The sequence below is a fragment of the Nyctereutes procyonoides genome, unplaced genomic scaffold, assembly GCF_905146905.1.
Source record: "Nyctereutes procyonoides isolate TBG_1078 unplaced genomic scaffold, NYPRO_anot_genome, whole genome shotgun sequence".
Taxonomy (NCBI): domain Eukaryota; kingdom Metazoa; phylum Chordata; class Mammalia; order Carnivora; family Canidae; genus Nyctereutes; species Nyctereutes procyonoides.
Window position 1 is genome coordinate 34705639 of NW_026575020.1, and position 23489 is coordinate 34729127.

At 54.6% G+C, this 23489-nt stretch overlaps 1 protein-coding gene and 1 non-coding gene across 10 annotated transcripts in view; both read right to left on the reverse strand.

Annotated features, from left to right (window-relative positions):
• Positions 1-2521: 2521 nt before the first annotated feature.
• Positions 2522-23489, reverse strand: part of PRRC2B (proline rich coiled-coil 2B) — a 91697-nt gene continuing 70729 nt past the window's right edge. For 3 of the 9 annotated variants that reach the window (XM_055323156.1, XM_055323161.1, XM_055323210.1), the window contains 16 exons: positions 22589-22785; positions 21857-22002; positions 21103-21244; positions 19230-19312; positions 18548-18736; positions 18212-18409; positions 17677-17763; positions 16805-16909; positions 16463-16655; positions 15547-15644; positions 14475-14602; positions 13654-13894; positions 10659-10838; positions 9945-10036; positions 7738-7819; positions 2522-6439 (listed from right to left, as the gene is read on the reverse strand). In XM_055323156.1, coding sequence (XP_055179131.1) covers positions 6305-6439; positions 7738-7819; positions 9945-10036; positions 10659-10838; positions 13654-13894; positions 14475-14602; positions 15547-15644; positions 16463-16655; positions 16805-16909; positions 17677-17763; positions 18212-18409; positions 18548-18736; positions 19230-19312; positions 21103-21244; positions 21857-22002; positions 22589-22785 — 2296 coding nt within the window. In that variant the 3' untranslated portion in view covers positions 2522-6304. The remainder of the gene's footprint in view (positions 6440-7737; positions 7820-9944; positions 10037-10658; positions 10839-13653; positions 13895-14474; positions 14603-15546; positions 15645-16462; positions 16656-16804; positions 16910-17676; positions 17764-18211; positions 18410-18547; positions 18737-19229; positions 19313-21102; positions 21245-21856; positions 22003-22588; positions 22786-23489) is intronic. The other 6 variants (XM_055323180.1, XM_055323187.1, XM_055323172.1 and 3 more) reach the window with 6 other exon arrangements.
• Positions 11629-11711, reverse strand: LOC129518289 (small nucleolar RNA SNORD62). Its single transcript, XR_008666162.1, has one exon. It is a non-coding gene; the product is annotated as a small nucleolar RNA SNORD62 (small nucleolar RNA).

Genomic DNA, 23489 nt, shown 5'->3' on the forward strand with positions numbered 1-23489 from the left:
GGAGCCGAGCGGAGCCGAGCGGAGCCGAGCGGAGCCGAGCGCAGCGCAGCGCAGCGCCTGCGCCCTGGGCCGAAAGGGCTCCCGGGTCCCGCGTCCCGGGTCCCGGGCGGCGCGGAGACGCGCTCCTAGTACGTCGTTACCGGCCCAGGTGTTCCAGGAGCCCGGTGCCCCTTTTAAAAACAACACAGCGGGGGCAGCCCTGGGGGGGTGGCTCAGCGGTTTGGCGTCTGCCTTCAGCCCAGGGCGTGATCCAGGAGTCCCGGGATCGAGTCGCGAATCGGGCTCCCCGCAGGGAGCTTGCTTCTGCCTCTGTCTCTCATGAATAAATACATAATTTAAAAAATAAAATAAAATAACCGCGGGCCCCGGCATCCCCCCACCCCCGGTCTCAGGCTCCCCCGGGCCCCGCCGCCCCGCCCAGGCTCCCGCGGGCCCCGGCATCCCCCCACCCCCGGTCTCAGGCTCCCCCGGGCCCCGCCGCCCCGCCCAGGCTCCCGCGGGCCCCGGCATCCCCCCACCCCCGGTCTCAGGCTCCCCCGGGCCCCGCCGCCCTGCCCAGGCTCCCGCGGGCCCCGGCATCCCCCCACCCCAGCCGCCGCGCGGAGCCTGCCCTGCAGGGGACTCCGTGCCTTTGGCCAGAGGAACGCGGGACCAGACGGTTAACCGACGGGACCACCCTTGTCCCCAGGCTCTCTTCCTGATCCTTTCGTGTTGTGTGTGTTCATCTCACGGACAGAACTGGTACCGCAGGGTTAAGAGCCAGAATTACGGTTCTTCACTTTGCAAGACTTGTTCCCCCACTTGTGGTGGTCAACCCAGCGTTAGAGAACACGGGTTAAGAATGTAGGGTTACTTGTGTCTTACTCATGCCTTGACCCCCGAGGCAGGGGCTTCCCTGGGCCCTGGGAGGAGAGGTGCTGGCTCCTGGTGAGTTCTCCTGGTGAAGTTCAGGAACCAACCATCCCTAGGGGCTCGCTGTGGCCCCTGCCCCTGCCCAGGACCCAATAATGCCAGAGAGGCGCAGAAGGAATCTGCACAGAGGCTTTCCTTATGGAAAGTGTTATACGTGGGGTTAATTTGTTTCCTAACATTCTTAACTGGTGCCCATGACCTCTTTGAATCCACACTACCCCAGGAGGTAGGTTACTGTTAATTTGACGTTTTACAGTTGAAATTGTGACTCCAAGGGGTGAAGTGCCCTTCCCAGTCATGCAGTTGTAGGGCGTGGCGGTGGGGTGGGGATGCAGAACCGAGGATCGGCTGCTGGGACTCAAATCCAGGCTCCCCATCCCTCACTCTCCCATGCCTGGACAGCTCATCTTTCCTACCCCAAAGGGCAGCAAGATCCTCTCCCCTCTCAGCAAAGGGGTCACTATGAAGTTGCAACAAGACATGAGAGGAGGAAAAAAAAAAAAAAAAAGACATGAGAGGAGGGATGCCTGGCTGGCTCAGTTAGTGTAGAACATGTTAACTCTTGATCTTGGGGCCATAAGCTTGCTTAAAAATTAAAAATAAATAAAAACCATGACAAATCAAATGCTTTCTCCTCTGACCTGCCCACTTCTCAAGGGAAGTAGGGGGAGGGCAGAGGGCAGGCAGATGTCCTGCACACCTTAGTATCACCCACTGGGAGGGAAGGAGGGGCCTTGCTAATGCTCATCCATTTGGAAGATGCACCCTATCTGTGGGTTTCAATCCTTTCTCTCCTCCCCACCTTGCTTTAAACCAATTCGGCCGTCACTCCCAATTTCCACATAAGCTGTCCGAACATAAGAACTCTTCCATCTCTCCATCTCTCTCATCAAATGACAACAGAAAATCGAGGGACACACAGCCTGAGAAAGCATGTTCAGCTCTAGGGCGTTTTTTTTTTCATTTTTTTTATTTAAATAAGGAGAATTCTTTCATATGGAAAGAGCTAATACAATCACATATTTGAAAGGAGAAACAATAGGTACTGATCCGGAGGGAAGGGCAAAGGGTGAGTGTGCCACCATGGCCTGCTGAATCCATGATTCCATTTCCCATCCAAGGCAAAAGCTTCCCCAAAAATATATAAACAAGCTACACTTTACACCTTTAGCCATCGTCTGCCCTTTCAAATATCTGGTCTACGTGAAAAGACAAAGAGGAAAGGCCAAAATAAAAACAAAAGGGAACAAAAACAAAACAAAAAAAAACCCTCAAGAACAACAAAAAACCCAAACCCTTTTTACTATGCAAGGCATGAGGTCAAAAGCTTACAGTATCCCCTTTAAACAATGGAAGAAAGTCATCCACGGAACCTTTATAGAAATTTCCACCCTGAGGCTTCGTAGCATGCTGAAGACAGGGTCCCAAGGACACTGCCACCCAGCCAAGGTGGGAAATGGTGAACAGCAAGGTGAGATGCACCTGGAAGATCACTAGCCCAGTATGCACTGGTGGTCCCCAGAGGGCATGGCTGGGGGACAGTGTCTGACCCCAACACTGAGACACCCTGTCCCAGGTGATCTCTTAGATCCATCTCACATTTTCAAGCAGGAAGGGCTGGCTTTCTGGAAGTCTGCATTTCCCATTCAGCACAGAACATGACAAAACACAAACACTCTAGTGTCCTCGGTTGTCAAAGGCCATTTCCAACAGACCCAGGCTTGCTCTGCAAGAAGTGAAAAGGGACAAATACAGGTTTGGGAGGCAACATGCAGCTACTTGGTGGAGGGGAACCGAACAGCAGGGAGGGGCTTTACCAGGTGGCCACATTGTCTCAGCAGGCCATTTCTGAACACGGCCATGCACCTGTGTGCACACCCTCAGCCTCCTGGGCCCTGAGCACCAGTCACAAACCTCATCACCCATCCCAAGGGCAGATCCAGAAGACAGGAGGGTGAGGGCATAGCTGGAGAGACCCAAAGTCAATATTTAACAAGATTCCCCAATATTCCCTAGAAGTGGCTGGCATGGCCACAGCTTTGGAACTCAATCAACTGATTTCTGAATGTGTAAGTCATCCTCTGTCTTCCCTCATAAGGAACCCAGAGCCAGAAGTGAATGAATTCTGAGTTTGAAAACAGTAATAATGTGGATTAAAAAGGGGGAAGCAACAGTAAAGAAAACCAGACCAAATATAACTGGCAGAGAAGTTTCCAGGGGGTGTACTCGACCCCACTCTGGGATTTTCACCCCAATGAGTAGGTGACACTGGACAGACACTACTGCAGGGTTACTGGTTGCTGCGCAACGGGCTGTACCACCAATGGCCAGGGCCAAACTGCCAGCATCAGGAGGGAGACAAAGGGACAGCAAGGGGGCTCTGACACTACCCACCTCCCCCTGCCACTAGTCTCATCAACAGCAGAAAGGTAAATGTCATCTTTACCTGCTCCCACCAACGGCCCTGTGGCATCTTGGCAGAGGCCTCTGCAGGGAGGTGTGCTCTGAGGATGGGGGTTTGAAACCACAAGACCCTAAGCTCTATTACCTTGAGCTTGGTTCTAAAACCACATGAAAAGAAGAGATATTGCACCTTAAAACCTCTCTGCACTACAAACTGCATTTCATCAGACGGAGGAAGGGACGGGGGGTGGGGGGGTGGGGGGGTTGGACAGGCCCTCTGCCCTAAGCCCAATTTAAAACCTGTATCTTAGTGGGAAAGACACTGCAGCTCGGGCACACAGAGGTGGTAAATGCACTGAACTTCACATGCAATTTCCTGGCCTTTCCTGCACAGAATAATTCAGACATTATATATAAATAGAGCAGTGAAACATTTACTTTTTTCACCTAGACCTACAACATCAATACATATAAATAAATTCTAGTGTTTTTTGTTTTTATTGGGGAGGGGGAGGAGAAAATACAGGGGTGGACAAAAGGGCTGGCGAACAGGTGACCTTTTGTTTTTATTTTTTCTCAAAACAGGAAGTACTGACACGCTGACGGCTGGTTCACCTGAAGGGTACACCTTGAGTTTGTCACAGCATCCTGGGCTGTTCTGTTGAATTCCAAAATGAGAAAACCTCTGTTCCTTTTTGATGTACAATGTGCACCAAAATTAGGTGTGTGAGCCCGGCCATGTTTATGAACATACAGGCGGTGGTGAATGTGTGTGGCTCCCGTAGAGGGAGCCGGGCAAAAGAGGCAGGTGGCAGCAGAGGGGAGCGCCAGGCAGGGCAGGTGGTCACAGGGACAGCAGTCACACACTTGCAGGGGAGAGAAAGAGCAGATGAGCACACAGGGCAGGTGAGCGCAGGCAACTCAAGGGAGCAGCCCTTGGTGAAAGGACCTCAGAATAAAGCTTCAGGCCTGAAGATGACCAGCTATAGTAAGAAGCAAGGTCTGAGGGTGGAGGTAGGAAAAGGGACACAGAAAGCTGCAGATGAAGCACTAGAGCAACTTTCAAGAAAACTGGGCCTCTCCGGATGACACCCCACCCTCCCCACAGACGTTGGCACTCTGGCTGGCAGGGTGTGCCCGTTTCCTTCAAGCAGGGAAGAACGACAGAAGGTTATGGGTGCCACACCGTCCCTAAGGCGCTTCTCTCCACCCAGCTTGTACGCTAGACACAGAGCTCAAAACCACAGGACGTCACACCCCTGTAGGGGCCCTGAGGCTGGACCTGTGCAGGGCTCCTCCCCACTCACCTACTGCTTGTCCTCTGAGCCTGGTCCTCCTTGGAGCCATCGCTGGTGGCAGGCAGCACCTAGTTTAAGGACTGGCTGGCTGGTTAGTTACTCTGAAGAGCATGTACACTCCCTGCAGGTTTCCCTTCCCCTATCCTTGGAATGACAACATCAGGGATGATTTCTTTCTGGGTCTTATTTTAAAAATAAACAACAAAAACCCAGTATCAAATGGCTCACACAAACATTTTGCTAGCGGCCACTGCAGAACGACGGTCAGACCTGCGACCCCCGCCCCCTGCAGACCTCACCCCAGCCGTCTGGGAAGATGGGCACCCAGCGCCCAGCTCAGGCCTCTCTGTCCCAACCACCTGGGTCTGCCAGTGGGAGCGAAGAAAAGGAGAAAAAGGAAGCCCTGGTGGCAGCCTTCCAGGCCACACACCTCGGCTACAGACCCCAGCAGACAGACGTCCTCGCGGCCCTGTCCCCAAGGGAAGGGGCCTCACAGGTTCCAGGGACGAGCTGCATGAAAGGTGGCAGGACAGAGGAATCCAGACAAGAAGGAGACAGCCTCAGGAAGAAAAGAGGAGGGTATGTCACAGAAGGCTTCAAGGAAGGGCGTGCGGGTCACACAGCAGCCCCCTGGGTGTCAGAGCCCCCTGGGTGTCAGAGCCCCCGACACGGAGGCGGTCAGCTCGCACCGTCCAGGCCGCACTGGCAAACACCAGTGATTCTGTATCTCCACGATTCACCTTAGGTGCCCCGTGGTCAGCATGTCCACTGGCGTTAGAAGAGTCCAGGACAGAAATTGTGTGTCATTCTTACGCTAAAAACGCCACCAGCTTCACTGGGCTGCCCCTAAACTCCAGAGGTTATCAGGCCAGGGACTGGAACCCACCGTGACACTGACCTAACTTCCCTCTCAGTCACTCTCCCGAGCAAGGAGCTGCCCACTGGCAAGCCCTCCACGTTTCCTGCGAGCACCCGCACCGGCTGACTCACTAAGAGCGTACGGGGGGGTGGGGGTGGGGTGGGGGGGGGACACGGGGACGGGGACACCTGCCTTAGAGTCCTGTTCAGGAATCGCAGTGACAGACCAGTGGACCAGGCAGGGGACAGGTGGAAATGTGGTCCTGGGACAGAGGGAGGGGGTGGCAAAGAAGTATGAAAGTTCAGCTATGCACACATAGCTTCGGTTTTTGTTTTCTTTTCCTTTCTCCTTTGTAAAAACTTTAGCTGCTTTTTAAAACAAAAAGCCTCAAACTAAAATGGGCCCTGCTGCCAAACCACTGTGCCTGGGGCCGGGAGGGGGGAGGGAGGGGAGGGGAGGAGGCGGGGGAGGGGGGTGCAGAAAGCACCCTGGCGGTGGGGTGGGTGGGGCGGGGTTTTCTGGCCTGCACAAAGGCTTGAGTCACTCCACGGTCACGGTCACGGTGGAAAGGAGGCGGGGACAACGTGGGGACAGGGTCAGTTTGCTTGCTTGTTTGCTTCATATGAAAGCGAGCAGGTCAATGCCACATATCCACGGGGGCAAGCTGGTCGGACAATGGAGCTTTCAGGAGTGGACAAGGGAAGGAAGGTCTCTCAGTCCGGGCCGGTGGTTGGACGGTGGATCTCCAAGATGTCCGCGTGTCTGGCTGCGTCAGAGGTCAGGGCCGAGCGGCAGCCCTGCGCTCAGGGGGGCGAGGTGTGGCCCAGCACCTTCAGGCCTTGCTCTCTTCCACCTTGACCGCCCGAGGCTTGATTGCTCCGGTTCGCTTCATCTGGGAGGTGGCGGAGGGGGCTTCCTGCAGCTTCACGGCTCCCAGGCTGGCTTTTTCATCCACTCGTTGTTTGGCCTTTGGACAGATGAATGGGGACAGTTACCCTTATGCTGAAATGTCCATCTGGACACACAGCTCTCACCACCCCCACCTGCTCATGAGTCACAGAGAAAAGCTACCCTAAGAAGCCCATCCTTTGGTGGAAGGAGCAAACCAAAGAACTCCCTCCTCTAGGAAGGACACTGGCGTGAGCTGCTCTCTCCCCTCCCATGGGTGCTGAGGGCAGTGGTTCAGAGAGGCAGGAAGATGCCGGGTCCTCTGGGAAGCATTCTGTGATGCCCACAGGTTTCTGCAGGAGCAGCACGTCCAAGGCTGACCAGAAGGACCTTCTCAAATCCGTGCACCCCTTGGCCCAAGGGGAAAAAGCCCTGGAGCAGCCCCAACACCCCACAAGTCAGAACTCCTGAATGTTTGCCGAGGGGCACAGGACCACTGGCTGGGCTTGGTCCATCCCTCATCTTTAACCCCCACTCCCTTCTGACTCCCACTCTCCAGAAACCTTTCCCCAGGACCCAAGTTTGGCCTTGAGATCCTCAGTCAGGGTCCCATTAACCTGCAGCTCTGCACAGGGGATGTGTCACAGAGTGGCTGGGCTCAACTATGCCCCTGACCAGTGTGTGAACTCTGCAAGGAAGCTTTAGCAGCTCGGTCCAAGCAATTCAGGGAATGACCCTCCAGGGAACCAAGTTAGGAGGAGTGTAATGAGTGATCAAACTTCCGCCTCCACCAGCCAGGAATGCGGTTTTATTAAAAAGCCACGCCTGACATGTGTGAGCTCTGGAGCCCCATCACGTTTTACAGAGTGGCAGCCGAGAATAGTGCCTGAAGGCAGAGACACTGAGAAGCCCCTTTTGCTGCAAAATGGGAAAGCGTCATTCCACATGTACTCCCACCCAGCCGAGACAGAGACGAGACACAGCACTTACTAGAGCTAGCACGTGCATGCACGCACACACGCGCACGCACACACACGCGGCTTCTACAGCTGACCCACAGACCTAACCGAGTCCCAGCGCCTTCACAGCCCAAATCGCTAGGGAGGCAGAGTCCACCTTCTGGCGCCACCTCCTTAGAGGAATCCGCATCCTTCCTTCTCTGCAGGACAAGGAAGGATCCAGACGCCCGTCAAGAGGAGAAATGCCTTGGCCAGGAGGGACTCAGGCTGCCGGCTCCCGGCGCCACGCTCTAAGCGCTAGGGCATGTCTCTCTTTATAAGAGGAGCACTCAAACGGGTTGGACAGTCCCTTCTCTTTTGGCGCTTGGAGACGGGCCTAAGCGTCCAGGGCTGGAGGGTCTGGAAAGCCATCTTCTACCTGTTGAACGTAGTGTCCCTGCACAGAGCCCATGTTAACTGCTGATCCAGAGGGCTTCCCACTGGGGCTAGCAGAGCTAGGCCTGAAAAAACCAAAGGCAGGGGGTGAGAACACATGCGTCGCCAGAGAAAACGAGTCAAGCCTAGCACACGGCGTGGCCCTGGCTTGGGCGGCGCCCTCTCCAGCGGAGGAAAGCCAAGACTTCAGACAGCCAGGGTGCAGGGGGCACCAGAGCAGCTCGCAGAGACCCAAGGGCACAGGGGCCGAAGCCCCGGCTGTGGGTAGATACTGACCGGACGAGTGAATGGGCACTACCCGTCTCTCTGGGCCTGGAGGGTCTGGAGGGTCTGGACCGATGGGACTCTGTGACCCAGACAAATGGTCTACGAAGCTGATTTCAGAATGGTGCCAAGTTTATTCCTAGAGTTTTCACTTTTTAGACAGTGGGTGTGGGAGGGTGAGTGGAAAGAGAAACCAAAAGGAACAAAAATCTTTCAGAACATCTTTCTGAATGTATCCGTTGACCAGACAACCAGCTCTCCTGGATGTTGCCTAGGTGCTATGTGGAAGAAAGATTCTGTGGTCAAAAGCTTGAGAAGTGCTGTGTGCGGGAGTTCATCGGGACGCTGGACAGTGGGGGAGCTCAGACCCTGTGCCGAGCAAGACGATCCCAACGAGCACACCCCTAAGTATCTGACCAGGGAACCCTTTTTTGGCAGGGCACACCTCAGAAGCCCTGTTTCCAGAAAACCTGGGAAACACTGCTCTATAAAAATACACCAATTTTCCCCCCACTACAACCCCAACAAAACAGAGGCTATTCGTGAAGGCTTCTATGTTCTACGCGTTCTTCAAAGAGGCCACTGCTGTGTCCCAACCCTGAACAGACATGGGCAACTTTTGCTGTGTGAGCATCTGTGCTCTGGGTTTGCCTCTGGGACCAAATGCAGCTCAATGTCACCCATGGCGACAGGGGGTTGACAGCATTTGTTTATCCACAGAGCTTCCTTCCTTATTCCAGACTACAGTCGTCATTCTGTGTTGCTGTCTTTATCTTTCATACAGTTCTGTTATTTTGGCCTATGTGAAAAATATGGTCACAACACAAAACAAATAAACAAAAATAAATGAAGCCAAAGGGTAAAGTAATAGAAAAGATGATGGAAAGGGGGAAACGTCACACAAATGCCTCTGGAAATGCAGGTGGAAGCATGGAATGATGGGAAGGACGGGGTGGATGGGACAGATGAGGACCCAGCCTCAACACTTCAAGAGCAGCGGGGCAGAGTGGCCACAGCTGCAAGACCGGAGATGGTGCTCTGATCTGCAGACGTGCTCCCCACTCGGAGAGCAGCTATACGCCCCTAGAGGGTTCTCGGGGCACCCTGGAGCCGGGCCGCTCACCTCTCACAGAGCGCCATGAGTCACACGTCTGCTTTGCTCGCTTACAAACAGGAGGATGCTCCAAGCATCTCCCACGTGTAACAAGAGCCAACCGCACCTGCCCATGGGCCCCGGGCCAGAGCATGCTGCCTCCCCGTCCCTGCCACTCTTCCTCAGGGGCAAATAGGTAAGGCCAGAGGTTCTTTAACTTTCTAGTATAATAAGTAATTCCACACCGGGATTCATGCAAAGCCACCTCCCAATCCAGCTAAGGGACCTGGGACAGTTAGTTACTGGAGAGGCAGAGGCAGAGACCGAGACCAAGGACGCAAAGAGAAGTGGCCAGTCCACATGGCCCCACCAAGGCCAGCAGCCACAGGCCCTCATGGGGCCAGAGGGCCAGTGCAGGGGGCCTGCAGCCCCAGGAAAGGAAATTCTCCTCGCCTTCCAGGGAGTACACCTTCCTGGTCAGCAAATCCTTTGTAAAATCTGGTGGGAAAGCCGTGAGCAGTCAGGTCAGGCCTCACACTATTAAAACATCAGCTTACTACCTTTCCAGAAAGCTCTCCCATACCAGGACATTTTATTATGATGACTAAAAGCAGAATCACTCTGCTAGTTCACTAAAACATGGTTCACTTGGTTCACTAAAACATGAAAGTGTCCCAGTATTGAAATTTCAAAGTGGCCTCAAAGGGAACCCTGCCACAGTGCCCTCCCATGGCTCTCCCTCGCCCCCAAGACTCTTCTGAACCATGGAGTCCCATCTAGACCAAGTACTTGGGTGATGCAGCATCCGACCCCCACCCAGGGCATTTCTTTACCTGTAAGTCTGGGGTGATGGCACAGAGCCTCCTGAAGGAACATTCTGTTTACTGTCGGCAAAGTGGAAGCCCTTCATCTCCATCTGAGAGGACTGGAGACACCACAAAGGTATGATGAGTGGTCATTTGATGGCCCTGTGCTGCCTGGCCCTCACTGAACCACCCTCGTGCAGAGACACTGAGAATTTCCAGCGGGGAAAGGGATCACCTAAAGCAAACTGCACAACCCCTCCCCCTCCCCCTCCAATCTAGGCTTGAGAGGCTTCTTGGAACCAAGGACCATCCTGTTTTTGTTCTCTCGAAGTGGGGTGGGGAGAGAGGACTGTGCACCACCACCAGGATGGCCATCAGCAGAGCCCCTGAAGCCGGGGAGGAATGCAGAGCCTGGACCCCAGCCCTAGACACACTCCATGGGGATGTCTGGGACGGTCTCTGAAACGACCCCACAGCTCCCCTAGCCAAGAGGCTCCAGACATCACCACGACACACACCTTCCCTTCTCCTCTGGGTGTCGGCTCATGTTGCTAGCTTGAACCAAGGTGGGGAGAGGTTGTTGTGCCATGGGGTTCCTAGAAGACTTCACCACGAGCAGGAAACCAGTGGTCTGGTGAGGCCAAGAGCTAGCTTGCAGCCCAACCTCTGGAATTTTCTGCCCCAATAGCACTTCCTGACTTAGCTAGCAAGGTTTCTCCCAGGCACGAGAGTCCTCCTTACCTCTCTGCTGGTGTTAAGGACCGAAGGCTGGGAGCCGGGTGGAAGGATTCTTCGGGGGGCCCCGACAGAGAGGCTCTGCCCCTGTGGCAGCTGGATGGACTGTGGTAGAATCAGAGGCTGCTGCCCGGAGCCGTACCGCGGCAGAGGCAGCTGGGAGCCAGGCAGCGGCATCGTCAGCTGCTGGGCGACAGGGACAGTCAAGAGGAGGAATGGATGTTGATGAGAAAGCCACGAACTACTGTTTACATGTGTCCCCAGGAGAGGACACACATTATACTGCAGGTTGTCATTTTAAGAGAATTAAAGCGTGGCCTCTGCACAGCAATATAGGGTCTAGATTTCTGCTAGGGAATACCCTCAGAAGTAGGGCAAGTCTGATTGCTGGAACCAGCAGGTGGAGAAGACAAGCTCAGGGCCGAGCCAGCAGGTGCTACACTGTAATATGCTCACAGGGGACAGGAGTGGCTCCTCTCCAGGGCTGCAGAGGGCTGTATGCACCCAAGGGAAGCACCAGGACACTGTCAGACCCAGGGAGCAGGGAGGACAGAGCGTCATACTGGACACAGACCCAACATGGGGAGTGCGGGCAACAAGCCCCTTATGCGTTGGGGGAGTTGGGCGGGAAAGAGTTAGGGAAGGTCAGGAGGCTTCTTAGGAGGTAATGTCCAAGCAAGTCCCCAAACACGAACACTGGATGGATTTCTATCTACATACTGCTTTGCAAGGCAAAAAAGGGAAAACCCCGTTATTGTTTTGCCTCTAAAGGGTATGGAAAACTCAACTGAGTTCTGGGGTAAAGGGTTCCTGGAACTGGAGACTCTTGGATCCTTCTGAAGACTATTATAATAACAGAACATGGGGGAGAAGGGAATGGTGATAGCAAGCTCTAAGGGACTGCTTCTCAAGTCCAGCACCAGGTGGGTGACAAGGACAGGGGGGTGCCTCAGGACTGAGGCAGGGACGCCACTTGTCTCTCAGTCACTTTCCTCTTCATCCCCCTGCTTTGAGTCCACGGGGGGGTCAGAAGGATCTATTGGAATTACATCACGGAGACAAGTGGCAGCCAGAGCCTCAAGACCCCACGCTCCTCCTTGCACACAAGAGTGTGGGACGAAGAGGAGGATGGTTCTACACTTCTGGAGCACTGGCTCCCCATGTGGTATGGCCAAAATTGTGTTTTAGGGGGAACCTCAGCTGCTATGTTGAGAACAGATCATTGGGCCCAAGAGTAGAGCCAGGAGATCTGGGAGGAGCCCCCACAGGAGCCTGGACAGGGTGGGGTGTGGAGGGAATGAGAAGTGGCTAGATTCTGTACACCTTCCAAAGATAGAGCCAATGGCACTTGCTGAAGGATCAGAGGGGATGTGAGGGGACATGGGGACCTACAGTGACATAGATAAGACAGCCAGAAGGACCAGGAGAAAAATCAGGTTTTGGACTTGATGCCTTCACACATTATGTTTGATATGCCCTAAGACACCAGAGCAGAGGAGACGGGTAGCCCACAGGTGAGAAAATAAATACCTGGTGGGACTGGGAAGACCTAAGTCCCTTGATGGGACTTTGAGCCATAGGACTAGACAGAGGTTGGAGGGCAGAGCCTAGGGGGCACCAAGAAATCACAGACCATGCAGGTGAGGAAGAGGGGGTTGCCAGGATGGCAGCGCCTATGAACAGAGTGAAGAACATGACTCCAGGTGTCAGGAGCATCCCTGAGTCAAATGCTGCGGATGGGTAAGCAAGATGAGGGTAAAGAATAACCATCAGGAATTGACTGGTGTCCTTAAAAAATTTTTATGGTTTTGTGTTTTTAATAAGGGGAATAATAGAGTTGGCTGGGTACGGCCCTTCGTTGTGCCCACAGCACACGTGATGTACATAGGAAGGAGCTGGAGCCTGGCTGGAAGGGCCTTCCCCAAGCTCCGCCAGCCCACCCCTGTGGCAGGAAAGCCCTCAGGCGGTGCTTTGTACAAGATCTCTTGTTTCATCACTGCTTCTATTTCTCTAGTGACAGGGTAGCGGTAGAGGGTGGTCAGGAGAAAGTTGCAAGTCTGAGACGGGCACTGGAGGCTGGGGATTGATGGGGCCCGAGTACAGGGGCATGGAGACTCCCGAGGGTGGCTGTCGGGGCCTGGCGATAGCCAGGTAGCCCAAGCAGGTCTGGTTTTCTGTAGGCACAGACAGCTGTGCAGACACAGGCCTGGACCTAAGTGAGAGCACTGGAGCAGAGACAAGGACAAATGCAATGGGCGGCACCAATAAGCTGGCAGGGAAGAAGTGAGCCCACAGGGGAAGGTGATCAGGTGGCCAGAGCTGCGTCGCTAGTGGGGAGAGCTAGCAGAGCAGGGGTGGGCATGAGTAAAACCCTTAAACTTGAGATGGTGGAAAAGGTACAGTTTCTGGCATTGACAAGTCCCGACAGGACCATAAGCACAGCGGAGCCCTGGTGGCAAGGGGCCAAGGAACAGAGACCAGGCTATCATCTACACACACCAAAACCACCAGCAGTTACAACAGGAGCTATGCTGGAGAGACTGAGCCAGGAGCGACCCTCAAAGTTGTCCAATACTACTGACGGTCACAGGAGAGGAAGACATGAAGCCAAACGCTGGATTCATAATATGGACTCACAGTAACATGGAGGCCAGTGGAGCAGTCGACAGTATGGGCTCCAGGGCTGGGGGTTCTGGGGAGAACAGAGGGAGAGCTGTCCAGAAGCATCAGTATGCCAGGAGAACATGCACCCCATCTCCAAGCCCCCCAGGATGAGGGCGGGAGAGAGGCTGTGGGAGGAGCAGTGCTCTCAGGGGATAAATAGGACAGGAACGTTCCAGAGTGGCAGAGGACCTAGCCCCAGTTCTAGCAGCCCAAGGACCAATCACAATGGTTACAAGCTGCACATAAGTCAGCAAAATCAAGAGACAGATAAAAAGGAAAAACAGTCACAAGAGAAAGAGGCCCTAGTGTGCTGGGCAGAGGAGATGGAATTCCTGACCTGTGGGAGCTGGGAGTCCAACAACTGGGAGGCGCCTAGGCCCGCAGCCTGACCCAGCTGGCCCTCGTAGACCAGGGCTTGGTTTCCACTCATGGGCTGGTAGGGGGAGCCGGACTGGGGCTTCACCATCTCCAAGGGCTGCATGCCTGGGAACGCCGAGTATGGAGGCTTCAAGGCTGTGCCTCCAGAGAGGATCATGGTGCTGGGTGGTGACAGGCTGGGATGCATGTACACCTGAGATCTGCAAAAGCCAGACAGATGGTGGGTCAGATGTAGGAGCACACCAGTGGGTCTCAGATAGAAGCACGCAGCACGATCCCCCAGAGAGCTTGCTAAAATCCACACTGCTAGCCGCCCCCCTGCCCAGCTTCTGACTCAGAAGGTCTGGACAGAGCCTGAGAATCTGCATTTGTAACATGGACCTAGATGGTGTGGATGCTGCTGGTCCAGGGGCCACAGTTTGAGCATCACTAGATGACACATCCAGGCTGTACAAGGCACAGGAAAACCTATGTGATGCTAAAGGCATGGGACTTCAGACACATGGGAAGAGCAGACCATGGGTGGAGGCAGGTGGTGGAGGCAGGCAGGAGGACGGGAAGATGGAGAGGGGCTGTGAAGGGGTAGGACGACGTGGGAAAAAAAAACACAAGGCCCATGGAGGACCATCATCAAGCCCACGCAGCTCCTGCAAGAATCATTAATGACTCTGAAGTGACCATGATCACCACCTCCCCCCACCAACCGCCCCAAAGCAGAGGCGAGGAACGGCAGCTCACAGGCCATAGAGGTGGAAGCTTGTGTCCCTGGCTGCATCTCACCTGAAGGGCTGTAAGGAGCTGAAGATCTCCTGAGCCTGGGAGGCGGGAAGCCCGCCCCTCAGTCCCAGCTGGGCTGGAGCCTGCAGAGATGTGTGAAGGGAAAGAGGGATCTGCTGGGCAGCGGCAGCCTGCGGAGGGAAGCCAGGCAGGTAACTGGGCAGGTGACCTTGGGGGCCCTCTGAGCTGCTCCCCACCCCGCCCCACCCCTGTCCAGCGGCAGTGCAAACACTGCCCCAAATGCAAACTGGGGCATGTCCTTCTGGTGCTTTCCTTGCTCTTGGGAAAAAGCAAACAATTGGGTAACAATTCCAAACCCTGGCACGTTCCTATCCTGGATTCTGTACAATAGCAAGAATGAATTCTAGCTACGGTTATCAACAGAGGCATGTCAATGGTAAACAGGACTCCTACATGAAGAATACATGCGGTACAATCCAGTCACGTGAAGATCAAAATCTGGTAAATCTAAATGATGTAATAATTAAGAATATGTTTCATAAAAAGGTTGGGACAGGCCAAGTCCTCTGTCCCCAAATCTGCTTCTGCCCAAGGGCCCCACCGTCCTGGCACACAGTTCTGTGGGCTGCTGGACCATCAGAAGGCTCCACTCCAGCTTCAGGAGGGAGACTTCAGAAATCCGCCCCTTGCAGCACAGAAAATACGCCCATCCTGCATGAAAACAAACACCTGCACATTTCTAAAACTACCTCTTTCTAATGCATCCATGCCTGGGAGTCTAGGCTTTTCTTCTCTTCATCAGAAGGATACCTGATACCAAAGGATACCAAAGAGAATTCCGTTTCAGCTAATTCCCCAGCTAGGACACAGGAAGAGCTCTGAGAGAGGGAGACAGAGAGTCTGGAGCACTGAGCTCCCCTCCTCTTCCCTGTCTCTCCTGTGTTCATTCACTGAATGTTTCCTGGCTGCTAGGACAGGCTGGGAGCTGGGCATTACACGTGAGGGACACAGGAAGCCAGACAATGAACAAATCAATGAAGGAATTAACTCCACTGTGCGTTGCACCCCCGCCCCACCACACCCTGCCCAGGCCCGCCTGGCTTGCAATCATCACCTGCTGGTAACTCTGCTGCTGAGGTATCGTTTGAGGAACCAGCCGGGGCTGACTTGCAAACACATGGCCATCCAGGTACAGAGGCGGCAGGTGGTTGCCTGCAAACAGAATTCCAGAAGACAGAATAGGATCAAGTCTCACTGTTCCCAAATGTTTGCACATGCATGCTTTTCCGGGGAATTGGGAGGGAGTGTGTGCAGAGCCTGCTCAGCTCCCTGCTGGTGGCCCCTTACTCTAGCAGCCCCACACCGACTCACCCACTGACAGCAGCTTCAGGGCCCCAGAGCAGGGGCAGGCTCCAGCCTACCCTTCCTACCCAACCCCTGGCCCACCAGCCCACACCTTCGGGAGTGGCTCCACTGCAGCCCCCGGGTTCTCTGTCCCGCTGCGCTGAGTACACAGTGGAGGATCAGAACAGTTTCCTGAGACTCTGTAGCTGGGCCCTCAAACCCTCACCTTTCCCTCTGGGCACCAACATGGTGGTAAAAATGGCTACCACTTACTGAGGGCCTGGCTGGTACAAAGCCCTTTCCCGGTATGACCTCATCTCATCAGCTAACCCATGGAGAGCCAGTCTTCTCTCATGGAGAAGGGACCACAGCAGAGGGCTAAGCCACTCACTGGCAGAGATGACATAGCCACTGCATGTGACCTGGCTCTGACTCAAAGCCCCATCTCTGCTTGCTCCTGGTCTGCTTCCCAGGGCAGGGGAGCAGAAAAAAAAGAAGGAGGGGCAAGTTATCTGCAGCACCTGAGAAGCTATGACCATTCAACCCAGAAACAAGTTCCTTCTTCTGCAACTCCTTAAGTCAAGCAATCCAAGTTGAGAGAGAGAGAGAGAGAGAGAGAGAGAGAGAGAGAGAGAAGGGAGGTGAGTGATCCCCCAGAGCTGGTTCAGGCCAGGGGTGGCATATACCTGGGAGAGAAGCAGAAGGCGCGACCGAGGCCACAGGCATGGGCGGCATGGAAACTCCCCCGAAGGAGCTATAGTTCACCCCGGTGGAGGCTCCCACAGACGACGGGGGCTGGATGCCTGAGCCCCCGCCTCCAGGAGAGCTCTGCTCTGGCAAACTGGGCGAATTTTCCCAAGCCTTGCGTGCAGACTCCATCTGAGAAGCCAGGGGAGTGGAAAAATTACCACCAGGGCAGCAGAGGCTAGTACAGCAGGGGGGTGGTGCTTCCTGCTTCTGTGCAAGCTAGGGCACCAAGGTGGGACAACCCCCCCCCCCCCACTCCTCCGGCTCTGTGCTGGTGATACCTTCAGGGTGAGGTCGGCGGTGGGGAAGGACATCTGGGAGAGGCCAATGGCCCTCTGGATGTGATGGTCGCGCCGGAGGATGGGAATACTCTGTGTTAACCCCGCCTGGAAGGAGACAAGAAATTGTGGACTAGGCACAGATGCAACATGACAGCACACCAAAATATACCTTCAGCTTGGGCCACATGCACTCGACACACCGGGGATGAAGCTGCCAGCCACAGAGGCACAGAGATCGTGTGTGTCTCCTCCAGACAGCTGCCTTCACAGACTCCCTCCATGGGAGCCCACAGAGAGCGAGCCCCACACCCCCACCCATGGAGCACTCCACTTCAGCAGGGGCAGCCGCGCCAGCAGAAGAACTGTGATCAGCTATCAGCACAGAGGCAGCAGGACCTCACCTGGAGATCCCCAGGTCCTGTCTCAGCTGCCCTACCCAAAAACTGAAAAAAGAGGCCCTTGGGAACATTTCTTCGGGAATGTGGCCAGTAGACCCTCCCACACACGCCCAGTGCCCATGGATGTATTATAAGGATCCTGAGCAATTGCTCAGGATGAAGACATCTGTCCCAGGCACTATCAAACATACGTAACCACAGACCTTGGAAGATCAGAGGATCACAGAATGCCAAATAAGCCAGACCTCAGGAATTATGTTCTCCCATTTTAAGATCACAACACCAGGATGTGGGACATTTACACAACTTGCCCAAAGGCATGCAACCAGCTAGAAAAACGTGTCATGCCTCATACTCAGGTCAGGCAGTTGGTCCCCTCCTCTGGCTTCAGAGCCCCCCTGGGAGGTTTCCTCTGTTCTTTCTAGGGCCTGCCAGAGTAAAGAACAACAGAGCTTGGGGTGGAAACACACTCACATTACTGGCCAAGGCATCCTGAAGTTTGACAACCGGATTTCCCGCTGGACCAGAGGCAGAACCAGGTGGCAAGCTGAAATCGGAGTCCTGGAGAGGAGGAAGAGCCCACTGAGATCATCCAGCCCACCTTTCGGCAGAGACACACGTTAATTTGAGCCACAGTCTCCATGACTCAAAAAACTGACTGAACAGCAATCACCAGATGGTACCCAAAACAAGATGCCACCCTCTGACTCCCTCTGTGCTCCCTGCCTATGCCCACTGACCAACCTGATGGGAGACACTGAAGGTAACCAGTCTGCTCAGCCTGAGAACCTAGCTGCTGTCAGTAGAACCATCTAGAAGGCAGCTAAATAACACCTGCTTCGTCCAGCACGCCAACATGCTCCCCCAGAGTACTGTTTGGCTCCCATCTCCCTGCTGTTTCTTGGGTGACAAGCCTGTCTCAGCACCCACCCCTTCCTCTCCAAGTACTTAAAAAAAAAAAAAAAAAAAAGGTGGGGGGGTGGAGGGAAGGAAATAATCCAAGCCTCACTTTTGGATTGACTCCAAATTCAATGGGCGGCACCGGCAGCACAGAGTCCACGTGAATCTCAACCCCGTTAACAGGCGGGACGACAGCCCCCTGCAGCCGCTCAGCCCCCTCTGAGCCCTTTCTGTTTTTCAGAGAACGCTCATTGCCGATGGGTCCTGGTCTGTGCTCCTTGCTCTGTCCTGAGCCTTGTTCTGAATCCTTGGTGGAAAAGCAGAGACACTGAGAAACACAGACCAGAAGGACCCCAGTCCCCAGCTTCTGAGCCCAGAAGAGGGGAAGACAGGACGACAGCCCCTCCTGCCCTGGCTCAGGCCCATGAGTGGACTTCCAGCTTACCTTCGGCTCAGGCTGTTTCTGAGCTTGCTCCTTGTGGCTGTCGGCCTTGGGCTCCAGGCCAGGCCCGTTCATGTCCTCTGGCTTCAGAGTGCCGTACGGGGAGCTGCGCTGTGAGGAGGTCGCAGACGACTCCCGAGACTCAGCACTCAGGTCAACGCCGCTGTCCCCCTGGCTGCTCTTAAAACCCTGCTGTGCAAGCACAAAACAGTTTAGGAACCTTGACCCCCAAACTCCAACATGGGACCATCCAGGAAGCAAGACCAAGCACGTGACTGAGTCGCATAGCCACCCCCATGCCTGTCCCTTTTAGACTTTCGCCCTCACCGGCCGATGGTGCCCAACAACTGAAGACGTGATCGAAACCACAAGATATTCACTGGACACCAGAGACATGGCTGTCAAACTTATCCCCTTGTGACTCAGGTCTGATAGACCAACAGCCACCACAGGCTTGCAGATGAGGCCCCGGTTGCTCACTGTCCAGGGTTATTCACCGCTCTTCCCTTCACACAGGCACCTCACCCAGATCAGGAGTCAGGACCTGTGGCAAAGGTCCCTGGGCCAGCCTCACAGGCTCTGGTGAGGGAAGCTGGCTGGGCAGCAGGTACCCGAGGCCCAGGATGACCTGGCCACAGAGGCAGTGAGCAAACACACAGCCCCGAGCAGCACAGCAGCCACTCACCTCAGCAGAGCCGGGCTCGGTGCTATTGAAGGCAGTGGCGGCTTTTGTCCATGAGTCGTTGGCTGGAGGCTGAACAGGGAGGGCTGCCCGAGGGAGGAAAACAGAGTCAGGGCATCACAGAGGAACCCCCTGGCTGGAGAAACAAGCCCGGGTGCGGCTGACACACCCCCAGGCTGCTCCCTGCCCTCCCTGTCCCGTACACAGCATGCTGGAGAACAGATCTGACACAGAGGAGCTTGTCTGCTAGCCTTACCCAACTTCCTAGCATCCTCAGACATACTCTAACAAACGTGCTTCATTTCCCTTGTTGACTACATGCTCTAGTAAGCACGCCGGCAGCTTCTCACTCACACTGGGGAAGATTCTCTAGTGCTACCCCTGCAAAGTGAAGCTTTCATTTAAGCCAACTATTCGTTTCTACAAGCCAGCAGCTCCCGCAAAGACTTTCAAAGATTCAAGCAGGTATTATTCAATTCCTGTCAGCTCAGGGACCACGCCAAGATTCCCACAAAGCCACAGGCCCCATGTTATGTACACAAAACTTGCCATGCTGTTTTCAGATCCAGGGCCCCTCTGAAGCCGTGCAGGGGCCCCTGGTCTGAGCAGCTGATGAGGCGCTATGGAGTCCTGGTGGCAAAGGCCCGAGAGTGGAGGCAGCTGGAGTCTAGTTTGCTCAGAGCAACAACCTGGCAGGTATTTGTGGATGTTCAGAGTGTTATAACCATCACTCACATGTGCTACCAAATCATCTGATGGCAATATTTTACTTAGACGTCATTATACTTCCAATCAGAGTTGGATATCTTCCAATGTTATTCTGCAATGTGCTGGAACCAAGGTTTTAACACTAGGAAGGTGACAGGCCATGTGGTAAAACTCAGAGAATCAACACTCAGAACCCAGAAGTGTGGCTTTCTGTCATGTGGCTCTGGGGTCAAGTCACTGAGCTCTGAAGCCTCGGCTACTTTGTGTAACACCCTGGAAGTGGATAATTTCTCAAAGCTCCCCTGGGAGGCATCACGCATCCTTGTTTTATTCACCTGTGTCCTCCACAGGGCTTTGCCCAAAGTAGGCAGTGAAGAACAATCTGCTTGATTAAAAAAGTTTTGTATTTTAAAATGAATTACCAGAACCATAGCATTGGATTTGAAATTCATTTTAAAAACTCAGGGAAACAGGGGTGCCTGGTGGCTGTGTTAGTTGAGTGTCTGCCTTCAGTTTAGGTCGTGATCCTGAGGTCCCGGGATCAAGTCCCACAATTCAGCTCCCTTGCCTGGCAGGGAGCCTGCCTTTCCCTCTCCCCCTGCGTGTCACTTCCCCCTGCTTGTGCTCGCTCTCTCTGTGTCAAATAAATAAGCAAGTCTTTAAAAGTTCAGGGAAACAAGTATTTTAAGAAGTAAGATCCCTTCACTATCTCGCTCGCTACAAGAGCCTGAGGAGAAGATGACAAGAGCCCCTGGGGTCAGGGCCGGTGTAGATGGGAAAGCTTCTCTCTTCTCCCTACCAGTCACCTGTTGCTCTCCCACAGGTAAGAAGAAAAGATAACTGACAGGGACAAAGGAGTCGGGCCATCTCCCCCAGCAGCTCTGGCTGGTCAGGGGCAGGGCCTCTCCTTGTCCAGACCACAAGATACACGGAATGGTGTGCTCCTGCCCCCAGTCTCAGGCAGGGAGAGTTTCCTTCTGTGCAGGGACTATAGCAGCAAGTGGTGCTAAGCTGGCCTCTTAACAGTGTGGTCCTGGAGAGGAGGCAAGAGACAGGTAAAGCTCCACGTGCATTTGCAGGCCCAAAGCCGGATGCTCCCCAACAAGAGACCCCAGGCCCAGGGGATGGCTGTGGGCCAAGGAGCTGAGCCTAAGCACCCAACTCTTACCCTGGCTGCTGCTCTCCCAAATCTCAGTGCCCAGGCTACTTCCGGGCACAGTCACATCACTCTGCTCCAGGCACAAGTTGTTTTGCTTTTTAGCAAAGCGAGGAGGAATACGGGAGGAAAGACTTCGCCCCTTGACAGGCACCTAAACAGAAAAAATGGTGATGGAGTCCAGCCTAGACATAAGGCATGAAGAATGACAGGTTCTTCCCAGAGAGGGGACCCTGGGGCCCCAAACCACCCCATCAGAAACTGCTCCGGAGGTGCTGGGACTCTGGTCTCTTGAGACCTCAAGCACAGGTAAATGGCAATGCCAACAAAACAATCCCAGAAAGGGCTGACAGGCCGGTGGACACAGACCCCCAGGGGCCAAGTGCACAGTGCCCGGCCCTGACTGCCTTGGAGTACAGGGTCTGTCCCTGACCCTCGTGACGCCCTGAGTGACAAATCTCATCCCACATAGGCCAGAGCAGCGGGAGGAAGGTGGGCTTGGAGGGGCTGACAGCAGTGTGCATCCTGCTCAGACACATTTCAGCTGTTGTCACCAGAGACAAATCACCAGCTTTGAGAAGAGGGATGCTGCACCTACTCCCACAGGGCAGCAGTGGTGGTGGGTGCTGGGGCACAACACATGCCACGTAAGCACTCTCTCCTTCTCCTCTTCTATCTTGGGCTTAATTCACAGCTCTCTCATCTCTCTGGCTCTGGGGGTCTCGGTGCAGGCCCACCCTCCCCTCCTTCACCCCCCACCCCTTACCTGTACAGCCTGCTCCTTCTTCCTCCTCTCTTCTTCCAGCAGACGGCGCTGCTTCTTGGTTAGGACCTCGATGAAACCTTCACCCGCCATGGGGCCTACCTCATTTTCCTCCCCAGGGCTGGACCCGCAGTTTTCAATGATGGAATCTGAACCCAGATTTCACAAGAAGAGACAGTGTTTCCATTCACCAGAAGAAAGGATAATGCAACCCTATCAGCTCTTGATATCTAAGGATGGTTCAGCTCAGAAGGCTGGACAGTACCTGGCTTGATGCCTCTAAGGAGCATTGTTTGCAGGGTCTATGGAAATCCTGCTGGGATCTCTACACCCTCCCCACTACCCCTCAGCACACGGTTATCCCAAACCAGGGACCTGAGGAGCACTCCAGTTAAGAAGATAGTCTCTGGAGACAGAAGCTCTGACGTCTCAGCTCTACTCCTAACCAGTTGCATGACCTGGACAAACCACTCAGCCTCTCTGGGCAGCAAGTTCCCAATCTCTTTGAACTGGGACACCTCGGGGTACTCTGGGGGTTGGCAAGGCTGTGAGCAATGTGAGGGCAGGAATCCTATCTGTTCTGCTCACCAAGGCAGCCCTAGCACTTAGCCCACCACAGGCCCAGAGGCTAGGATGCTCAGAGAAGGGGGAAGCCCAGCAACCTGACAGAGGCTGCCATGGCCCTCGGTGGCCTGGGCTCTTCTTCCCACTGAAGAGGCGAGGAGACAGACTCACTTCCATAGTTCAGGTCAAACTGTTTCATGGTTTCTCCCTGTTCACCCGCCCTCTGAGCAGCCAGCTTGGCCTCCTTCTCTGCCTTCTCACAGGAGGCTTCAGGGATGTCCGATGTGGCATGGGCTGCCCGCTCCAGGGCATAGTGGCTGCTCCCACCGCTGCAACCAAGACCTCCAGGCAAGGCCTCATCTGGGGACCTATAAAGGAAGGAGGATTTCATTAGGTCAGAAGTGACCAAAAGCTGGGGAAAGGGAAAAAAGGAGAATCTGCATGTGCACACAGCACGCACACAGACACAATGCCCTGACCTACAGCAGCCCTCTGTTGAGTCGAAGCTGCTCACCAGCAGCACTTCGGCCTGCTCATGGGGAAAACCACTCTGCCCCCATCCCTTCCAGGGCTCAGGACCTCTGTTACTCCCCACCACATGCCAGACTCAGCAGGCCTGCACAAAAGAGACAACAGAGGGGATGCTCCGAGCAGAGCCTCAGAACCTTCTGCTCCTGGCACGTGAGACTGGCTAGCAAGGCTAAGCTAGCCTGACACCTAGAAGGATCAGCGTCCTCTTAGGGTACCTTCTCTGGGGCTCTGAGTTAATCCCACCCCAGGTTTCTAGTCCTGGATTCTAAGGAGGTTGGGAGGCAAGAAGCAGCCTTCCTCAGCCAGAGGCATGACCTGCGTGTGAGCAGGAAATCAGGTCGTACAAATGACTCCCTGCACATACCTTCCCCTTTCCCTGATTCTGGGCAACCTGCAGGCAATGAGCCGCCACACCAGCAACCCGAAAGACCTCTAGGTTCAATGAGAGATGCTCACAGGGCCTCAGGCAGCTCACTCCCTTGGGCTACTACATGACTCTTCCGACAAGGAGGCGGTCAACCCCTGAAGCGGAGCCACATCT